The 18854-nt window shown below is 42.8% G+C and overlaps 1 protein-coding gene across 3 annotated transcripts in view; it reads left to right on the top strand.

Annotated features, from left to right (window-relative positions):
* UNC80 (unc-80 subunit of NALCN channel complex) overlaps positions 1 to 18854 on the top strand; it is a 249347-nt gene that overhangs the window by 103305 nt on the left and 127188 nt on the right. For all 3 annotated transcript variants that reach the window (XM_075529392.1, XM_075529390.1, XM_075529391.1), the window contains exons 23-25: positions 1712 to 1924; positions 13120 to 13255; positions 16739 to 16872. In XM_075529392.1, the coding sequence (XP_075385507.1) occupies positions 1712 to 1924; positions 13120 to 13255; positions 16739 to 16872 (483 nt within the window). The remainder of the gene's footprint in view (positions 1 to 1711; positions 1925 to 13119; positions 13256 to 16738; positions 16873 to 18854) is intronic.

The raw sequence follows: 18854 nt of genomic DNA, 5'->3' as shown, positions 1-18854 counted from the left end.
ATGATTGAGGTGAGGGTCTAGCCTCCAACAGATTTTCAAGTAGGAAATTGATGTGATCATCTATTTTGTATTTGAGAAAATTTTGCATGGGAATAATATGCCATTACAGGTGGTTAATTTCTACCTACATTCTAGACAGCATCTTGCACCAATACTTATATGAGTAAAAATTAAGACACTAGAGAGATACTGAAGAGAAACTGGCTCAGGTTTGGACATCAGAGAGAACGGACATTGAAGTCTATAGCCACCCCTTTCCAGCTATATAGTATCAGATAAATTATGAGTTGTCTTTTGTTTGTTTTTGTTTTTTCATTTCAAAATGAAGACCACAGGGGCATTCTGAGAATTAAGTACTATAATTCATAAAAATTAACTGGCACACTATTGATACTCATTGTCTATTGGCCTCCGTTTTAACATTATCATTCATTGTGCCATAGTTTACAATGAGAAAAACTTATTTCAATAAGTGTTAAAGATACTATAAAATAAACATAAATCCTATGTTCATTCAGTAACCCTGGTGGTACTGTGGGTTGCACATTGGACCACTCACCTCAAGGTAAGCGGTTTAAACCCACCAGTCGTTGTTCCGCAGCGAGAGATGAGACTGTCTTCTCCCATGAAGTTTTACTGTCTTGGGAATCCTGTAGGGTCACTGAGTCAACATCAACTTGATGGAGGTGGGTTTGATGGCTAGGAAAAACCCTGAGGTGTTGATCAATATTGTGCTATGTTTTTTAAAGGGCTGGCACAAATCAAAATACACGCCAATAGTTGGTATATGTCCTTCTTATGATCTGACCAGCTGACTATTTATAGGAAATTCCACACTCTTCCTTCCCCTACCCTTCACTCTCCATTTCCAATCTTTTTCTAAGCCAGGGGGAGGTTAAAAGAGTTCTTTCCCAAGCTCTGGGTATAATTTGAAAGCAATTACTTCTTATTCTTGTCAAGTACATTTGGCATGACAAAATGGAACCATCTTTTTCTTGTCTTTTTTCCAGAATACTTTGTTTCCTATATTAATTAAAGAACACCCTCTTTGTTAAAGACTTTTTATTGAAACCACACATTTGTATATTCTAGCAGAATGGGGTCTGTTATTTGTGATCAAGTGTAAAGAACAACTAACAACTTCAAAAGCACTCACTTCCCTTCTTTGCCCAAGTGAGGGGAAGCAGATGTGCCCTTCAAGCATGTGAATGGTCAGAGAGCCTGGACTCTTTATTGTTCCTAGCAGTATTGCTGCCTGCTCTCTTGTTTAAAGCAGTGCTATTGGAGAAACTGAGTATGTGCTTGCTTCACTAAATGTTTCTGTTTTAATTAATCTCCATATGTAAAAAAGGCAACAAATATCTTAATATAAAGACTGCATGCCCTATTATTCAAAACGCAGTAACTCCTTCAGGACATGAGGGCAGGGCGTGGGATTATTTGTTGTTGCTGAGCTGGAGGACAATGAAAGGAAGAAACTTGCTCAAAATGTTTTATTCTTCAACATCCAAACCTGCCTCAGTGGGTCCATCCATGCTGCCAGATTTCCCACTACGGTGTTCGCCAGGTTGACTACCTCTTGGGAAATATGGCCCAATGAAATAAGAGCGTGGGGCCTGAAATAAACCAACAGCAGAGAGGAATTCCCTGGAAGGCCAATTGAAAGCTGCTGTCACTAATCCCTCATACTTTCCTTAATAATCTGCTTCAGGAAGCCCCTGTGGTGGCCAGAGCGGCCTTGTTCCTGGAGTGTGCACGGTTCGTTCACCGCTGTAACCGTGGCAACTGGCCGGAGTGGATGAAAGGACATCACGTAAACATCACCAAGAAAGGCCTTTCCCGGGGACGGTCCCCCATCGTGGGCAACAAGCGCAACCAGAAGCTGCAGTGGAATGCGGCCAAGCTCTTCTACCAGTGGGGAGACGTGAGTCTCCTTTCCATTTTCTTCTCTTAACAATGGGGGCGCGGGCGGGAATGAAGAAGCGGCTTGTTTGTTTTGTTCTTCGTGGGACCTTTTATTCGGTGTCTGGGCCATACCAGTCATTGAACCAAACGCTTTATGGGTGGGGTAGGGGGGAAGCAGTGCATTCATTTATGTGGCTAGACATTATTCTTTCTACTTTACAATTAAGAACGCAGAAGTTTATGCAGGTCAAGCAACTTGTCAAAGTTACAGAAATAAAAAGTAGAGGAACCAAGAGTCTGTGTTGGATTCCAGATTTCTGTGTTTAATTCCTGTGTTGCTCAAGAATCTTCCGTAAGAATACTGTTGTCTTAATTGTTAGCTATTTACATCCTCGTTTGGGATTTCTATTGGAATTTGTATTTTCTAGGACCTGATTTTTCTCCCACTATTTCTTCATTGCCTCTTTCTCTTTCACTAGTTCACTTGAAAGCCTTCAGAAATGGCATGATATATAGTATACTAAGTTATTTGTACACAGTGTATAAATTATTCATTTCTTATACACAATTGTAGAATATGAATTCATAAACTCAGTTACAGAACATCCAGGTAAACAGTGACAAAAGGATAAGTTTGTGTTTTGCTGTAAATGTATTAAAATTAGCATGGCATCTGATGGGAACAATGGAAAAGTTAGAATGCTATGTAAATAAATGCAAGTTATTAAACCCAATACGACAGCCTATGATGGTCTACAAACACTTGGGCATTAGAGCTCCACATTAATTGCTTGATGGTCATTGTTAGGGGAATTTGAAATTCCAGATTTTTGTGAACAATATTTCAGAGAAAGCCAGATATACTGCTGATCCTATTTTTCTTACAAAACTAAATCCTAATGAACCCTTTATCATTTTAATCATTTTATTAGGGGCTCATGTAACTCTTATCACCATCTCTACATACATCAATTGTGTAAAGCACATTTGACATTTATTGCCCTCATCATTCTCAAAACATTTGCTCTCCACTTAAGCCCCTGGTATCAGCTCCTCATTTTTTCTCCTCCCTCCCTACTCCCCCTTCCCTCATGAACCCTTCATAATTTATAAATTATTATTTTGTCATATCTTGCCCTGTCCAACGTCTCCCTTCACCCACTTTTCTGTTGTCCATACCACATGTAGATCCTTGTAAACGGTTTCCCCTTTCCAACCCACCCTCCTTCTACCTTCCCAGTATCGCCACTCACACCACTGGTCCTGAAGGGATCATCTGCCCTGGATTCTCTGTGTTTCCAGTTCCTATCTGTACCAGTGTCCATCCTCTGGTCTAGCCAGACTTGCAAGGTAGAATTGGGATCATGATAGTGGGGGGAGAGGAAGCATTTAGGAACTAGCGGAAAGTTGTATTTTTCATCATTGCTACCATTTTCTCTCTGAGAGCAGAGGTGGAAAGAAGTGTACCCTTCAGTAAACATTCTGACTTTGCCACCGTCCCCGCTTATCCAAAAGACTGTTATTACCCTCCCCACACCAAACTCAGCCTTTATCCCTTCTTGCCTTTCATGTCTCCAGATGGGTCCAAAACAATGGTGCTGACTTCTGCTCTAATGTCATCCTGTTGTCTATGAGGATGAGCGATTTTATTTTCTCTCTAGGAAGCTTGTCCTTGGCCCACTTACAGAGATCCAAAAGTGTTTGTACTGGGCAATCACAAAACAAATCCATTGCTGGTTAGTCAATTCTGACCTCATGTGCATCAGAGAAGGGCAGATCTTGAAAGGCTGTCTTCTCACAGCAGTCTATCAATAGGCCTTTCTTCCATGACGGTGCTCGCTGAACCCAGACTGCCAACCTGAGTTCATTGTGTCCCCCAGAGACCTTGATATCGCTCTCAAGATAGCAGTGTTGGATAGTCCTCTTTTTCAGTAAATGCCTCACATAAAGCAGAAAGCCAGTTCTTCGTGTTGCAGCCTTTCATCTTTGAAAGGGGGAAGGGGGCTTGAAACTTTGAAATTAATGAAAACTCATATTAAAATGGAAATAATAAATTAAGATTATATTTATAAAAGCACTTATAATCTCTCTTCAAGTGTTTTAAAAGCTAGACAGACGCTTGCACGCGTAGGCTTGGGGAAGCTTATCATGTTCCACTCCTTCTTCTAAAGAAATAAATATCAGTGTCCTGTATAATTTCTTGTGTGTGACATAATTTACAATTGTGTATCAAGCCAGAGTTAAATACAGATAATCACAGCTATATTAGGTTTGTATCTGTGATAAGTTTCTGGTAAGAGTAGACTAAATGAAATGGTTCAACAAAATAATGCAATGCTGGAAGCACTCACTCATCTATGCCAAGAAATTTGGAAGACAACTAATTAATTAACTGTCTGGAAGAAATCCATGTTTGTGTCCATTCCAAAGAAAGAAAACTCAATGGAATGTGGAACTGATGTACCAATATCATCGGCATAATAATGGATGTTGCAATCCATTGACAGGGAACTGCCAAGAATCTAAGATGGGTTTCCAAAGAGGATATGACCTGAAGGATATCATTGCTGGTGTCAAATAACTTTTGGCTGAAGGCAGAGAAGACTAGAAAGATCTTTATATTTGATTGAGTAGGAAAATAATGCACCTTGTGGCTCATAACAAACTACGCATAAAGTAGTGATGACGAATGCCGGAACCCTTAACTGTGCTCATGCAGAACCGGAACACGGACCCGGTGGCACTCACTTGAGCAAAGGGTTGCTGAGTGGTTTAACACAGGGAAGGTCACCATCAGAATTGTGTCCTCCCACTATGCTTATTTGAACTGTGTGCTGAGAAAGCATTCCGAGAAGCTGGCTGTATGAAGAAGAGCCTGGCATCAGGAAAGCAGTGCGTCCCGCTCTGTGATCTGCATTGACCAAGCCTTCCTTGCTGAAAGCAAAGAGGACTTGCAGCGCTTGCTGATGAACATCAAAAATGAAAGCCGCTGACTCGCTTTGCAAATCAACGTAAAGGAAACAGCAATTCTCGCAACCAGACCAATCAACATCATGCCACGTAGCGCCGACATTGGAATTGTCCAGGACTTCGTTTCATTTGGACCCACTATCAATGCGCCTGGAAGGCGCATGCAAGAAATCAAACAAACTGCACTGGGAAAATCTGCTGTAAATGAGCCCTTTAAAGTGCTGAGAGTCAAAGATGTCTCTATGAGAACTAAGATGCAGCAAACTGGAGCCGTGGCATTTTCAGTCACTTTGTATGCTATGAAAGCTGGACAATGCCAGGAAAACCATCGAAGAAGCGAGGCAGGTAAATCGTGATGTTGGCTAAGAATATTGAAATTATCATGGACTTGCAGAAGAATAAGAAAAGATGTAATAAATGTCAAGCATACTGCCAGAATGCTTCTTAGAAGGAAAGGTGGCAAGAGTTTGTCTGCTGTACTTTGGATACAGTATCAGAAGGTATCAGTTTGTGGAAAAGGACATCATACTTGGTAAGGTACAGGGCGAGCAAAATTGAAGACACCTAGATGGACTGACAGTGGCTGCAACAGTGGGCATAAGCCTAACAGCAATGATGAGGATGGTGCAGGAGCAGACACTGTGTTGTCTTGTTGTGCATGGTACCACTATGGGTCAGAATGAATTCTATGACCGCTAACAATGGCAACACAATTATCCTCCTGCTATAACTGCTTGTACAACTGAAGAGAAAGATTCCAAATAGAAAGTAAATGTTCGAAAATGATGATGGCAACATATGTGCAAATATGCTTGATACCGCCGATATATGGATTTTTATAAGAGCTGTAAGAGCCCCCAATAAAATGATCTTTAATAAATAAATAAATAGCGAAACATTTAGAAATAAATAAGATCCATGTTGAAAAACAGCACAGTCTTTCTAATAATGTATTGTTCAAATATTTGCATGTTTCAAATGCAAGAGAAGTATGTTTCTGAAAATTAATAAGTTGATAACCTGTCATAAACACCCCTCAGGGGCAGATGGGCAGATTAAAATCCAGTGCTGTCCTGGACCGGATCGGGAGTGTGGCATAAAAATGCCTACAGCAGAGGACTAGGAAATCCAGGCGAAATCATGGTTTCCGAGGGTGTAAAAGGGGGGCAGGGGCTCCCTTGGGCACATTTGGAGCCCTGCGCAGGCTGCCTCAGGAGTGCCCAGTCTCTTTCCAGAGTCAGTCCAGTGTCCCTCCCGCAGGAGATTCCTAGAGAAGGAAAGATTTGGATGGCCACGTTTCTGAAAGTATGATTGTACTTGAGGTGAAAGTTTACCCAGGATGTTTGTTTCCATTTGATAGTTTGTTACATTGCTTGCATTCCCCACCACGGTGTCCGCTCCCTCCCGATTTCCGCCCCTGCTGCCCATTTCCTTTTGTTGGAATTTTCCACCCCTTCCTGCCTTCTGATCTCTACATGTTGGGCAAATGTTGTTCTTTTGATTTTGTATAATTGGCTGTTGAGGAATACATCCCTCTGGGCCATTATTGTTTGAAGGGCCTGCATGCATCGTTTCTGCCAAGGATCAGCTTCATCTAACTGGCGCCATTCGGTCGGTGGCATGTGCCTTCCTCAAGCTACTCCCAGAATTCTTTCTTTGGATCCTTTCTTTTGGGGTCTATCTTTTGGGATATGAGCTTCTATGAAGAATATCTTCTTGTCTTTCATAATAATAAGGAAGTTTTCTTCCAGCAAATCATTGACAATTCTCTGTGTTTGTTTGGCTAAGAGTCCCAAATTATTCGTAGGCTTTCTTAGGATTTGTCCTATTTTTGCTGATTCTGTCTCCCAGTGGTTCAGTTTTACTCTTTATGTCCTTCTTTTGAGTTGTCTATTTCTGAAATTTTATAGGAAACCTTTTAGATTAGTAGGTGCTATTTTTGTAAGTTCTCTAACTTGCTATTTATTTTGTCTTGTGTTGTTGTTGTTGTTTGGAAATTACTGTTCTCACATTTTATTTTATTTATTTTTTAACATTTTATTAGGGACTCATACACCTCTTATCACAATCCATACATGTACATACATCAATTGTATAAAGCACATCTGTACATTCTTTGCCCTAATCATTTTCAAAGCATTTGCTCTCCGCTTAAGCCCTTTGCATCGAGTACTCTTTTTTCCCCTCCCTCCCTCCCTCATGAGCCCTTGATAATTTATAAATTATTATTTTGTCATATCTTGCCCTATCCAGCGTCTCCCTTCACGCCCTTTTCTGTTGTCCGTCTTCCAGGGAGGAGGTCACATGTAGATCCTTCCAATCAGTTCCCTCTTTCCAACCCACTCTTCCTCTACCCTCCCAGTATCGCCCCTCATACCCCTGGTCCTGAAGGTATCATCCACCCTGGGTTCTCTGTGCCTCCAGCTCCCATCTGCACCAGTGTACAACCTCTGCTCTATCCAGACCCGCAAGGTAGAATTCAGATCATGGTAGTTGGGGGGGAGGAACATTTAGGAACTGGAGAAAAGCTGTATTCTTCATCGATGCTACCTCGTACCCTGACTGACTCATCTCTTCCTCCAGACTCCTCTGTGAGGGGATCTCCAGTGGCCATATTTTGTCTTTTTTTCTTGTGTTCCTGAATCCGCTTGCTTTCTGTTTTGTGTGTGTGTGTGCGCGCGCGTGCGTTTCCTTTGATCTCTTGGAGAACACTACATATTAGTATTTTGAATTCTTTATCAAGTAATGCCATAACTATTTCTTTCTCTGGAAGGTTTTATTTTGGCCCCTTTGTAGGGCTTCTTTATGTGATTTGGTTTGGCCATATTTGAGGCATGGGGGTATTGCTATATTTATTTATGTATTGCATATTTGTTTGCTACGTCCTGCTTTTCGTTCTGTTTTTATATATCCTGGTAGGCTGGATATGTGTGTTGCTCTGGTCATATCCTGGCTACCCTGGAGCTATCACCACCGGTCTCGGGGGGGGGGGGGCTGGGGTGCAGCTGGGCATGTGAGCACATGTCCCTGGCTCACTGTTGGTCTTTCAGAGCAGCTGAAGACGTATCTGGCATTGCTGGTAAAGAGACGTGTCTGTCTGGTCCCCTGACAGGGGTACAGGGAGCTCTTTGACCCATCGCAGGGTTGGTTATTATCTGTGAGCACTGCTGGTGGCCCGGCAGTCGGACGGGGGCCTTTAGTCTTCAACACAGATGCTCTCACCAACCATCTCCCGTGGGCAGTACTCTCAGAGTGGGCACAAGTCTCCAGTTGCATGGTTAGAGGTGGTAAGACTTGAAGCAAGGGTATGCTCATAGCCCATGGCGTTTGCTAGGAAGCCATCGCCCCTGTTTGTTAGAGCTTGACATGGGGAGGTTGTGTCACTGGTCCGCAGGCTTCCAATGCAGGTAGATGGGGAGAGTAAAAGGTCTGGTCTGCAAGCTCCGGGTGCAAGTGGCTGAGCTCATAAATGGATGCCTACCACCCATGCACTCCTGGCACTGGTACTAGGTACATCATGGGCAAGGTTGGTCTATGAGCCCCCTGTGTGGACAGATGAATATGTGGGGGATGCTTCACTGTTCCACAGGTACCTAGAGGCAAGGGCTGAATGAAGATGTGGGCACTGTCCAATCCTGGTCCCCAGTGTGAGTGACTTAATGAAAGGGTGGGTGCTGCTGGTCCATTGACACCCAGATCAGGAGTTGGGGCAGTATTGGCTGCTGCTGGCCTGCAGTTACGTCTTGAGGGAGTGGATGATAACAGTGGTCGAGAGTCCTGTGGGTCCACTGGCTTCTGGCAGATCCGGGGAGGACACTTAATGGAGTGGGGAGGACTCCTCCTGGCTTTGGATAGGAATGCTTGGCTGTACAAGGTGAAGGAATTTTGACTGAGAATACAGCTTGCTTGGTCTCACTGTGACCATTGCTATGTAGGTTTGGCTGTCAGGTCACCAATAATCAATAATTCTTCTTGTCAGCTGTTTTTGTACAGTCTCTCCTTCTACTTGGTCCCCTCTGTTCCATTCTTCAGCCTTCCATTTGTTGTTCAAGGTTCCAACATTGGCATTTATAGCCCATAGCTTCCTTGGGTCCTCATTGTAAAAGGATTATCTTAACACATCTGACTAAGCCATCTTGGACCACCTCTCCTGAAAAATTGTATACATGACCAAAAAATATTGCTGTGAAGTTTCCCATTAATACTGCACCAAAATGTAACATTTCACACACACACACACACACACACACACACACACACACGAAGCACTAAGCAACCTAAGCCAGAAATGGGTATTAATTGGGGTTATTTATTAAAATTATGATTAAAGAAGAGAAACTTGGTGTTTCTTGGTTAGATTGAGAGACAAATGATTTTCATTTGGCCGTTGAAAATCTATCACAAATAACTCACAGAGACCCTATCTCTGCCCTGGAGAAACATTTTACCTGGTCTGGCTCAGTAGGCTGGACTCTTTCCGGGGTCGAAGAGGAAGTACTGGCCTTTCACTTTGTTCAAAAGCTGACCATGTTTGAATTTCGATGACACTTCTTGGAATAATTAAATTTTGAGAAACCTACGTGAGATTGGGGATCATTCTATATTCTTTATGAGGTCTCATTATCATCCATCCTTTCTTTTTAGTCTCTTTTGAGGCTTATAAATCATTATTTTACTGACTACGATTTAATCAATGTGATAGACAATGGTTAAAATTCTTTCTAAACTAAATCCATAAGTAGTTGTAGCTGCTTCCTGATCGGGGCGATGTGGGAGTGGGCAGCTGCCCCTGGACTCTCCTCAGGCTTCATAATCCACATTGTAACAACACCCGGTTTGTGACTGAGTCTCACGTGGGAAGTGCTGGTTGAAGGGATGTTCTCCCAGTAGACAACACATTTTATGCAAAAAGGGACTGTGTCTATTTTGGGTTTTTTTAATGATATTCTGACACTAATCATATAATCATTAATATTGCCCCACACTAAAGCCCAATCCACTGCTATTGGGTCAGTTCCGGCACAGTGGCCCTTTACAAAAGAGTAGACTTTCTCTACAGGGTTTTCAATGCTATAATCTAGAGGGGAGCAAACTGACCCATCTTTCCCTGCTGAGTCCCTGGAGGTTTTGAATCACTCCTCTTTAGGTTAGTAGCAAATACTTTCACCTCCGTACCCCCTTAATATACCCCGAACACATAAACTACATGGAAAGAACATCTAAGCAGCATGAACTGAAACAAAGGAAATATAACAGTTGCTAACCCCCTGCTTTCTGACAAGGAAAAAACATGAACTAGATACTGAGTTTAGAGAGCTTCAGTCTTATAAAGAAACTTTGACCAAGATAAATTCTAAATAGATGCTTCCTGGACCAATATCCTCTGGTTTCCTGCAGTATCTGGTACTGTTGACTGTTCGCCTTTTTCTCTTCCTTCTTGTCTCCCAAGCCCCATGTGCTCCTGAGTCTCCTGACATCCCTGTGCCCTGTGTACATCCCTTTCTGATGTTAACATCACCCCTAAACTCTTAAAAGCCCTTCCTCTAAAATGTCCCCCTGTGGAACTGTGTTCCTATGTGTATTGCTGTACACAGTAACCCGTTGGAAATCCGCTAACTGTATTCCAGTGACAAAGAATTCTCTATCTGAAGCACTTTTTATATCCTCGTGATTGCATTGGTAACTCTAATTAGGGTATTATCCTGAAACTCAGCCTGATCAAAATAATACTTTCTCCTCATAAAAACACACCCTCATCTGCAACCCCTTTTGACCTTTATTTCCTTCTCAATAGCACCACCGTCATCTCAGATGATAGCCTTCAAGCATATTTCAAGCTTCCTCCTCCTCCTATTGATTCCACCTCCTCCATGTCATTGATGCCCTTTGGGGTCACGTCTTTATAATTTCCCATCTGGATAATTACTCTCCCATTGGCTTCCTCCCCACAGTCTCCCCCCACTCATCCATCCTACACGCAGTCCATTCAAAGGCAAAGCATTCATTCTAACCTCATGGCCTCCAAGCGTGCCCCCTGCAATTCCGCCTGCAAACTGCTGGCAGAATGATTGGGACAAAATGCAAATTGGATCGTGGCTCCTCCTTACGCTACATGCTTCAGTGACTCTCCATTGCCCTCTGGAGGGAAAGAGATTCCGTGACCTACCAGCACCCTCCTCTCTACAACCCTTGCTCAAGCTACACCAAGATCCTGCGCGCCGAACATCAAATGAGCCAATGAACCTAAAGAGAATTTCTCTCCAGGCTTTGGCACTCCATCCTAGAACTGTTTAACAATAATAGGTTATTACATTCCATTCCATTTGGGAGATCAGAGTGCATGCATTCTCAGTGCATTTCCTGGCAGCTAGCTAGTTCATTGCCCCCAGAATAAATGATCTGCTCTCCTCCCAATTCAGAAACCACCTTCCGCCCTCCCTCAGAATACAGAATGAAATTCACTCGCACACACGTAAGGTTCTTGTCCCAAACTATCTTTCCATTTTCCCTGCCCATTTCTGTCACAGAAATGTGTTCCAACCAAGTTGTAGTTGACCTCTCCGTCTCTGAACATGTTCCCCGAATAGGAATCTTCTGGGGCCTCCCATCTTGAATGTCCACCCTTTGCCTTCTCGATCCACTCAAAGTCCACCGATGAGTCCAAGGCCGCAGTCGGTGCTTCTCTGGCCTGGATTCAAGTCCTAAGCTCATAAAGTACTTTAAGTCTCTTTGGGCACTTTGTGTGTTTGGGTGCTATGCCATTACCTTCCCCCACTAGACTGTAGATTGGGGGGGGGGGGCAGGGAGGAAGAGCATTAGATTCAAGAGTCCGGTTGCCTGTGTGTTAGTTTTAATTCACAGCTTGCCATCAGAGGTCACACTGAGTGACCTTCAGCAAGTCTCTCAATCTTTCCAACCTCCCGTGCTACCGAACTGCGACCCCCACCCCCTGTAGGTGCGTCTATGTTCAACTAGGCTCTATTAAGCAAAGATACAAATAACTAGATACAGAGGGAAATGAAACCACGGGTGTACTATGGCAACTTAATCCACTATTTTTTTAATGGCTAACAAATTAGCCACTTAATAAACATTTGATGGATGAAGAGAGAAGTAACCCCTTAGCCCAGAAAACAGCATTTTTTTCTGACAAAAAGACAGTTGCTGTTAGCCCCTCATGCTGACCTCATGTGTGAAGGGTAGAACTGCCCATAAGGTTCCCCAGGCTCTGGTGTCTGCGGGGGTTTCCGAAACCCACTAAGCTTTGGGCCAGGAGTCAGATGCCTAACCATGTGTCACTGGGACCACTTGAGGAAGGCGCTTAGCACGCTGCACTATTGCACTTGAGTGCAGTTTCCTGGGAAATGAGTCACCCTTTACGCTCCGTGAGCGTAGATTTCATTTAAATCATTTGGCGACAACCTCCTAGACGATCATCTGATCCCCCCCCCCCCTTAGGCTATCACAACTTAGTGTGCTGGATCCACACATCAGACGGATCACTACAAACGTGCTTTAGAAAGACTCTCCAAACTGCTAGGACACGAGGATGGTTGGGAGCGGTGCTGGTGGTGGCAGCGGTGGTTTGGCTTGTGCTCTATTTTGTTTCATTGGTTCCAGCCTCTCCGAGTAGCAGGTGAAAGTTTAGAATCCTGCTACACGCTTTGTGAAGCCCGGGGGGGGGGGGGGGGCGAGGGAGCACAGTGGGTCAGCCCCCAGCTGTGAAGTGGAAGATCCTCAGGGTGAGCCCACCAGCGACTCCTCTGGAAAGAGTTGTGGCAGTCTGGTCAAGGGGACTCGGATGGACTGCGGTGGGAATCTATGGGGGCAGTTCTACACTGACAGCGGGGTTCTGAATTGGGAGCAAGGGTGCGGTTTGGCGATGTTTTTACACTCATTTGTCATTGATGGGGCGGGGTGGCGTTTGTTTCTCATTTAATTTCAGAGTTTAAGGATATGTCTTTATCTCCACACATATCCAAGACAGGCGATTGACTTGTGTTCTGATTTAGAGGGTTTTTTAAAATATCTTTTCATGTTGGTTTCTAGTAATGGAGATCACACACACACACACCCCAATACCTTCTATCGTTTTATTTCCACATTGGGGTGCGTGATAGCAATACTACGAGGCACACAAGAAGGATCTGTGCTGGGAATAAATCCCACTGGCGGGTCGATGACAGTGTCTGTCTGTAGTCTGACGCAGCTCTGCTCTTTCATTCCTCTGCTCCCGCATGGCAGGCCATTGGCGTCCGACTGAATGAGCTGTGCCACGGGGAAAGCGAGAGCCCTGCCAACCTGCTGGGTCTCATTTACGACGAGGACACCAAGAGAAGAATGCGAAAGGAAGATGAGGAGGAAGACTTTTTAGATGACAGTAAGGAGACTCCCTTTACTACAAGAACCCCTGCTTGTAAGAACCTCTGCTTTAGGAGCACTTAATATTTCTCTTTCCTCTTTCATATTCTTACCACCTTCTCATGTCTTCCAACTGTCCCTTGTGCCCTTTTCCCTGTGCATGGATGTAAGGCATGTGCCTCACGCTACAAAATAGAGAAGGCAAGAACCAGAAAGAGGAGGATATAAGCAAGACAAGATAGAATATCTTTTTTCTTATGTAGCCTCGAGCCTTGCTATTACACAAAGACGATTCGCTGGTTCTTTGAGAGCATCTCTGAGAGACTATGCCAGTCTAAAAGTATTGTCCTGGTTGGGTTAGTTTTCTGGTGGCTGTAGTCCTTAAAAATAAACAATCAGGTTAAATAGAATAAGATATCAAATAGTTTCCAAATCACCAAATTTTTGAATTATTTAATACCATGAAAACCAAACCCATTTCCACTGAATTGATTCCAAGTCAGAGCAAACGGCTTCATCTTTTGCCGGTGGAGCTGCAGGTGGACCTGAACCACCAATCTCAGACCAAGCCGTCTAATGCTTACCCAACACCACCACCAGGACTCCTTACTGAATGACAATACAACGTTCAATAGGAAGTGGAGACCTTAACCGATTCAGAGGTATTAGAATTGTGAATGTCTGTTACACTGGACTATTTATTAAAATTAATATTGAGATCCATTATAGTGGAGTAAAGACAAAGCGGTTGCTATTACATCCCTCTCCAACCCCATTGTGTGCATATCTATACCATACAAGCATGTGTGTATTTGTACTGCTGCCTTTTAGAGAGTCTAAAATTTCAGTTATAGTTGCGTAAATAGTGTCTTCATGTGATGAAGATTAATGAGTTATCTTCTTCTTTCCTTCTTGGTATTTTGAAACTCAAGCCTCTTGACAATTTTTAGTTTGTCTTCAGTTAGTGACACTGAGCCAAAAGTTCCCTTTAAGTCATGAAGTGTTAAAAGATGACTATCGTGTTCCATTGCACAGAACTAAATAATCATCAAAGAAAGCATGCATTCTTTTCCTTCACTTCCACACAAAGGATTTTGGTTTTGCACCTTTTCATCATGTTGTGCACCTTTAAGCCCTTGTCAGATCTGAATAAATGTTCTGGTTTAGGGGTTGTTAAAATACCAAATTCTTTGATCAGTTCTTCAGTTTAATGGTGTGAGTTGTTTCAGAAGATTTCCTTGGGTTTACAACAACTCTAGACCATCCTAGAATAGCTCAGGGAATTGAGTCTAACCTGGAGAAAGCTTGTAGATGATCCAGCAAACACAGAACGAGTTGAGCACCATCACTATCCTTCTAAAAGAGGAGTCAGCAAACTTTTGAAATGGAAAAGCCATTCCTGTCCCTCACAACAATTTAAAGATTACTTGAGAGCCATAAAAATATTTTTATTAACAAATGAAATCACCATTTTAATGAATATGTAAAGGATAAATAATATCCTTAATTATTTAATAAATGAAACTATGATAGTTTTCTTTTCATTTTCAATTTGACTGTTGAGCCACATGTACATACCAAAAGGACCCGCACCCCACCCTCCATAGCTTGCCATCCAAGACCTGATCTAGAACACATTCCCAAACTATCCTGCCCTCGGGGATCCAGTGTTCCCTCACAGCATTGCAGTGGAGTTATCATAAACTACAATGACTTTCTGAGCTCCGGCAGTCACATAAGGACCATTTACCATATATTATTCTAGGTATCCTCACATTTGGGTGGGATGATATAGACTTTCATCTCATTGTATTGGGACGATTCAGGTGGCGATTATGAGAGCCTAGTCCTAGACTAAGACTAGCACATAATTTATAGGACGAATGGGAAGAATCTAGATGCCGTTGAGAGTACCAGAACTAATCCAGAAATTGGGCTGCTCATGGTAAGGCTGGTTATTGTAGCCCACCAAGCACTCCACGGGGCACAGATGAGGCTGTCAGCTCCTGTAAAGACCTACAGTCTTGGAGCCCCTTAGGAACAGTTGTACACTCTCCTAGAGGGTTTCTGTGAATAGAAACCACCTTTGTGGCTGTGGGTTGGGTTTGAGTTTGGTTCAGTGCTCAACTTTTTTTTTAAGTATGTTATTTCCAGGCAATTTCTAGAATCAGATAACTTCCACTGAGATTGTTATGCCTGATTTAGTTTCACTTTCAATCAGCACATAGTTCCATTTGCCTTTATAGCTAGTTTTTGGTGCAAGCAAGTATTGGCCTAGAGATTCTACAGTACCCTGTCTCTTCCTTTTTAACAAAAGATGAATGACCTCTGCCATCAAATATCACCTCTAGAGATAAAATAATAGCTGGCATAAAGAAATAATAGTCTACATGTCTCCAAATGCTTCATAACTTCCTTCTACTCTTGATATACATTATAAATGCTATACTCACATCAGTAAGAAATCTTACTATTCAGAAAACATCTTTCAGATATTTTTAGATATATAAGGCTACTGGGACTGGTGAATGCCTGAACTCCTGTAGATGCATAGCCATTTTCCTCCATTGTGAGGGGCAGAACACTCCATGCCTTTGCTCTTCTTCTCTGAGCATGGATGTGTAATTAGCACATTTCCGCATGATTTGTGATGACACGTCCGAAAATTAATCCTGAATTTTAAAAGCCTTTATATTGTCACTTTGACCATTATCTATCGTTAGAGAAAAATCTGTTACTTGGCCTATGTTGGATACAATATTTCACTCATTAAAGATAAGTGTTCTTTAGGGCAAAAGACAATCGGGAGCCCTGGTGCCATTGTGGGCTAGGCACTGAGCTACAAATCATAAGGTCTGCAGTTTGAGCCCACCAGCCACTCCTCGGGAAAAAGAGGAGACTGTCCACTGCTGTACAAACTTTAAGTCTCAGAAGGCAGTTCTACCCTAGCCGACTGGGTTGCCAATGTGTCAGAATCACCTTGACAACAGTGAGTTTAAATTAAACTGTTGTTCTGCCTTAATAGACAGAAACTTATCCTATAGATTAGGAAAGAACCAAATCTGGCCTTCCCTCAGAACATTAAGACAATTTTCCCTCAAAATGAGCTGATAGGATTTTTATAGTTCTGAATCTAATTCGCTGCCACATGCATCGTCTAAAGTGGATCGACTAGCAATGTGAAAATTGTCTTGCAAGATTATTTCCCAGTTCTGTTCTCGTTAGAAAGCCTGCCTGGGGTAGCGGAGCTATATTTTGCTTTTCTGTGACGCTTTGAGTTCTGTGCGACTGACCGCTTAATACTGAGTTGGAAAGTGAGAGGAGAGGCGAAGGTGATGCAGAGATTATGATGAAGGCAGCAGTCGCTTCTGGAATTGGATCTGCACTGCTACTGTTCTCCTGGGCAATTTGGTTTTACACATGTGCAGCCGTGTCCATCAAACAGTGCCTTTCGATGTTTCGGTGGCCTGTCTTCTTACGGAAGAACTCTGTCATCCCACAGGTACTGTGAACCCCTCCAAATGCGGCTGCCCCTTCGCCTTGAAGGTGGCAGCCTGCCAGCTTCTCCTTGAGATTACCACCTTCCTGCGAGAGACCTTTTCTTGCCTGCCCAGACCACGCACTGAGCCTCTGGTGGTAAGTCAAGCACACAAGTTGAGAATCGGGTTTCTTGGAGAGGCCAGACGTGTGGCTAGGTTTTAGTATTTAAAATTTCTCAAATGCTGAATTTTCAGATATATCATAGGACTTAAAATTCAACCAAGAGCATTTCATGGATAATTCTTTTTTCCTTTTTTTATTAAAAAAACACCCCAAATTTAGTATGAACATCACTAGAAGATGATAGCACTCTGGGTCACATGGTTAATGAACCACTGCCACGGGTGCACTAGGTGTAACGAGGAATGTGTAGGTGCATTGGCAAAATACGAAGTGCCGGTGGCCTAAGATTTTCTGCAATGTGTGTGCGTGCTCATTACTCATAAATCCATGTGGAAATTGTCCTTTTAAGGTGCTTTCTCACTTAAGGTATGGATGAAAAAGTCATGTCAACCTCGAGTGCGTTGTGGAGAGTCTGAGAAAGACTCCACAGAGAGAGAGATACACACATACCGATAGACCCAGAGATAACCAGAGTCTGGTTTGTTGAACAAAGGATGCACACACCGTGTAGGGCTGGATGTCTACAGAGAGAGGATGGAGCGGGAGAGTACTTCAGAGTTGATGTGCTTTCAGCCCAAGTACTCTAACAGAGCACCAACCTTCCAGTGAATCTTAAATCACAGATAGCTTTCAGCCAGAGGTCAGAAACTAGACAGATTCTATTTTCTTTCTGGGTTTTTTTAATATAAGGTTTTTAGTACTCTCTTAGAAGAACTAAAATGTTACAGTCCTCTAGCTCTTCTCACTTTTTAACGACACTCAGCATAGACAGGAGCATCTCCCCATTGTACTCCTACAGTTGAGACCCTCACAGCTACCCTGTGGGGAAAGGCACAAGTGCCCCTGTGAGGTTCTGAGACTGAAACTCTTTGCGGGAAGAGAAAGCCTGTCTTTTTTCCTGAGAAGCTGCTGGTGGTTTCAAACTGCTGACCTTGCAATTCACACCCTGATGTCACAGGGCTTAAGGGGGTGAAAGAATCAGCGCCCTGGTCTCCTAAGCAGTACCCTGCTTTTCTTTTTCCTCTGTTCCAAAAAGCTGGTTTCCTTCGACCCTAGAACATAAAATGGACATTTTCAAATTAGAAACTTTATGGACAAAATACATATTTTCAAGTGAAACATATCAACATTGGGACTATGACACTGTATCATGTGAATATAAAAAAGGGTTATTTTATCTACTGGCCTTATTTAATTACATATTAATCAGGGTCTTTAATTTCCTGAAGTGTAATCATCACTATCATATTAAAGCAATCCTAGAATATTAAACTAAGGTCACTGGCCCCGTCCTTGTTTGGTTTAGAATGAAAAACGATGCAGTGTCTGTGGGTCTCTGTCAAAAGAGATGCCGAGACTCTCTCTTGAATGTAGACTAGCTAACCTGAATGGAAGACACGATGAAGAATGAGAATTGAACAGAAGATTTCAAAGGGCAGCTCAAGAATATAAGGCAAAATATTACAGTGAATTCTGAAAAGATCTAGAGTGACAAACCAAAAGGGAAAAACATATTTGGCATTTATCAAAATGAAAGAGCTGAAGAAAAATTCAAGCCTTGAGTTGCAATATAGGGAAGGATTTATTGGACAAAATACTGAACAATGCAGGAATCATCAAAAGAAGATAGAAGGAATAAACAAAGCATTATACAGAAAAGAGCTGGTGACATCCAACCATTTCAGGGAGTAGTACATGATTAAGAACCACTGGTGCTGAAGGAAGAAGGCCAAACGTGACTGAAGGCATTGCAGAAAACAAGGCTCCATGAATTACTGGCATGACAGTTGAATCTTGTCAACAAACGGGTGTAATGCTTTCTCTTCTAAGCCTAGAAATGTGGAAGATAGTTATGTGACTCACCTACTGGAAGACATCTACATCCGTGCCCATTCCAAAAGAAGGTAGTTTGGCCATGTCATCGGAAGGGGTCAGGCCCCATCATGCTTGGTCAA

Source organism: Tenrec ecaudatus, chromosome 13 (genome assembly GCF_050624435.1).
Source record: "Tenrec ecaudatus isolate mTenEca1 chromosome 13, mTenEca1.hap1, whole genome shotgun sequence".
Taxonomy (NCBI): Eukaryota; Metazoa; Chordata; class Mammalia; order Afrosoricida; family Tenrecidae; genus Tenrec; species Tenrec ecaudatus.
This window is presented reverse-complemented; position numbering and strand designations above follow the sequence as displayed.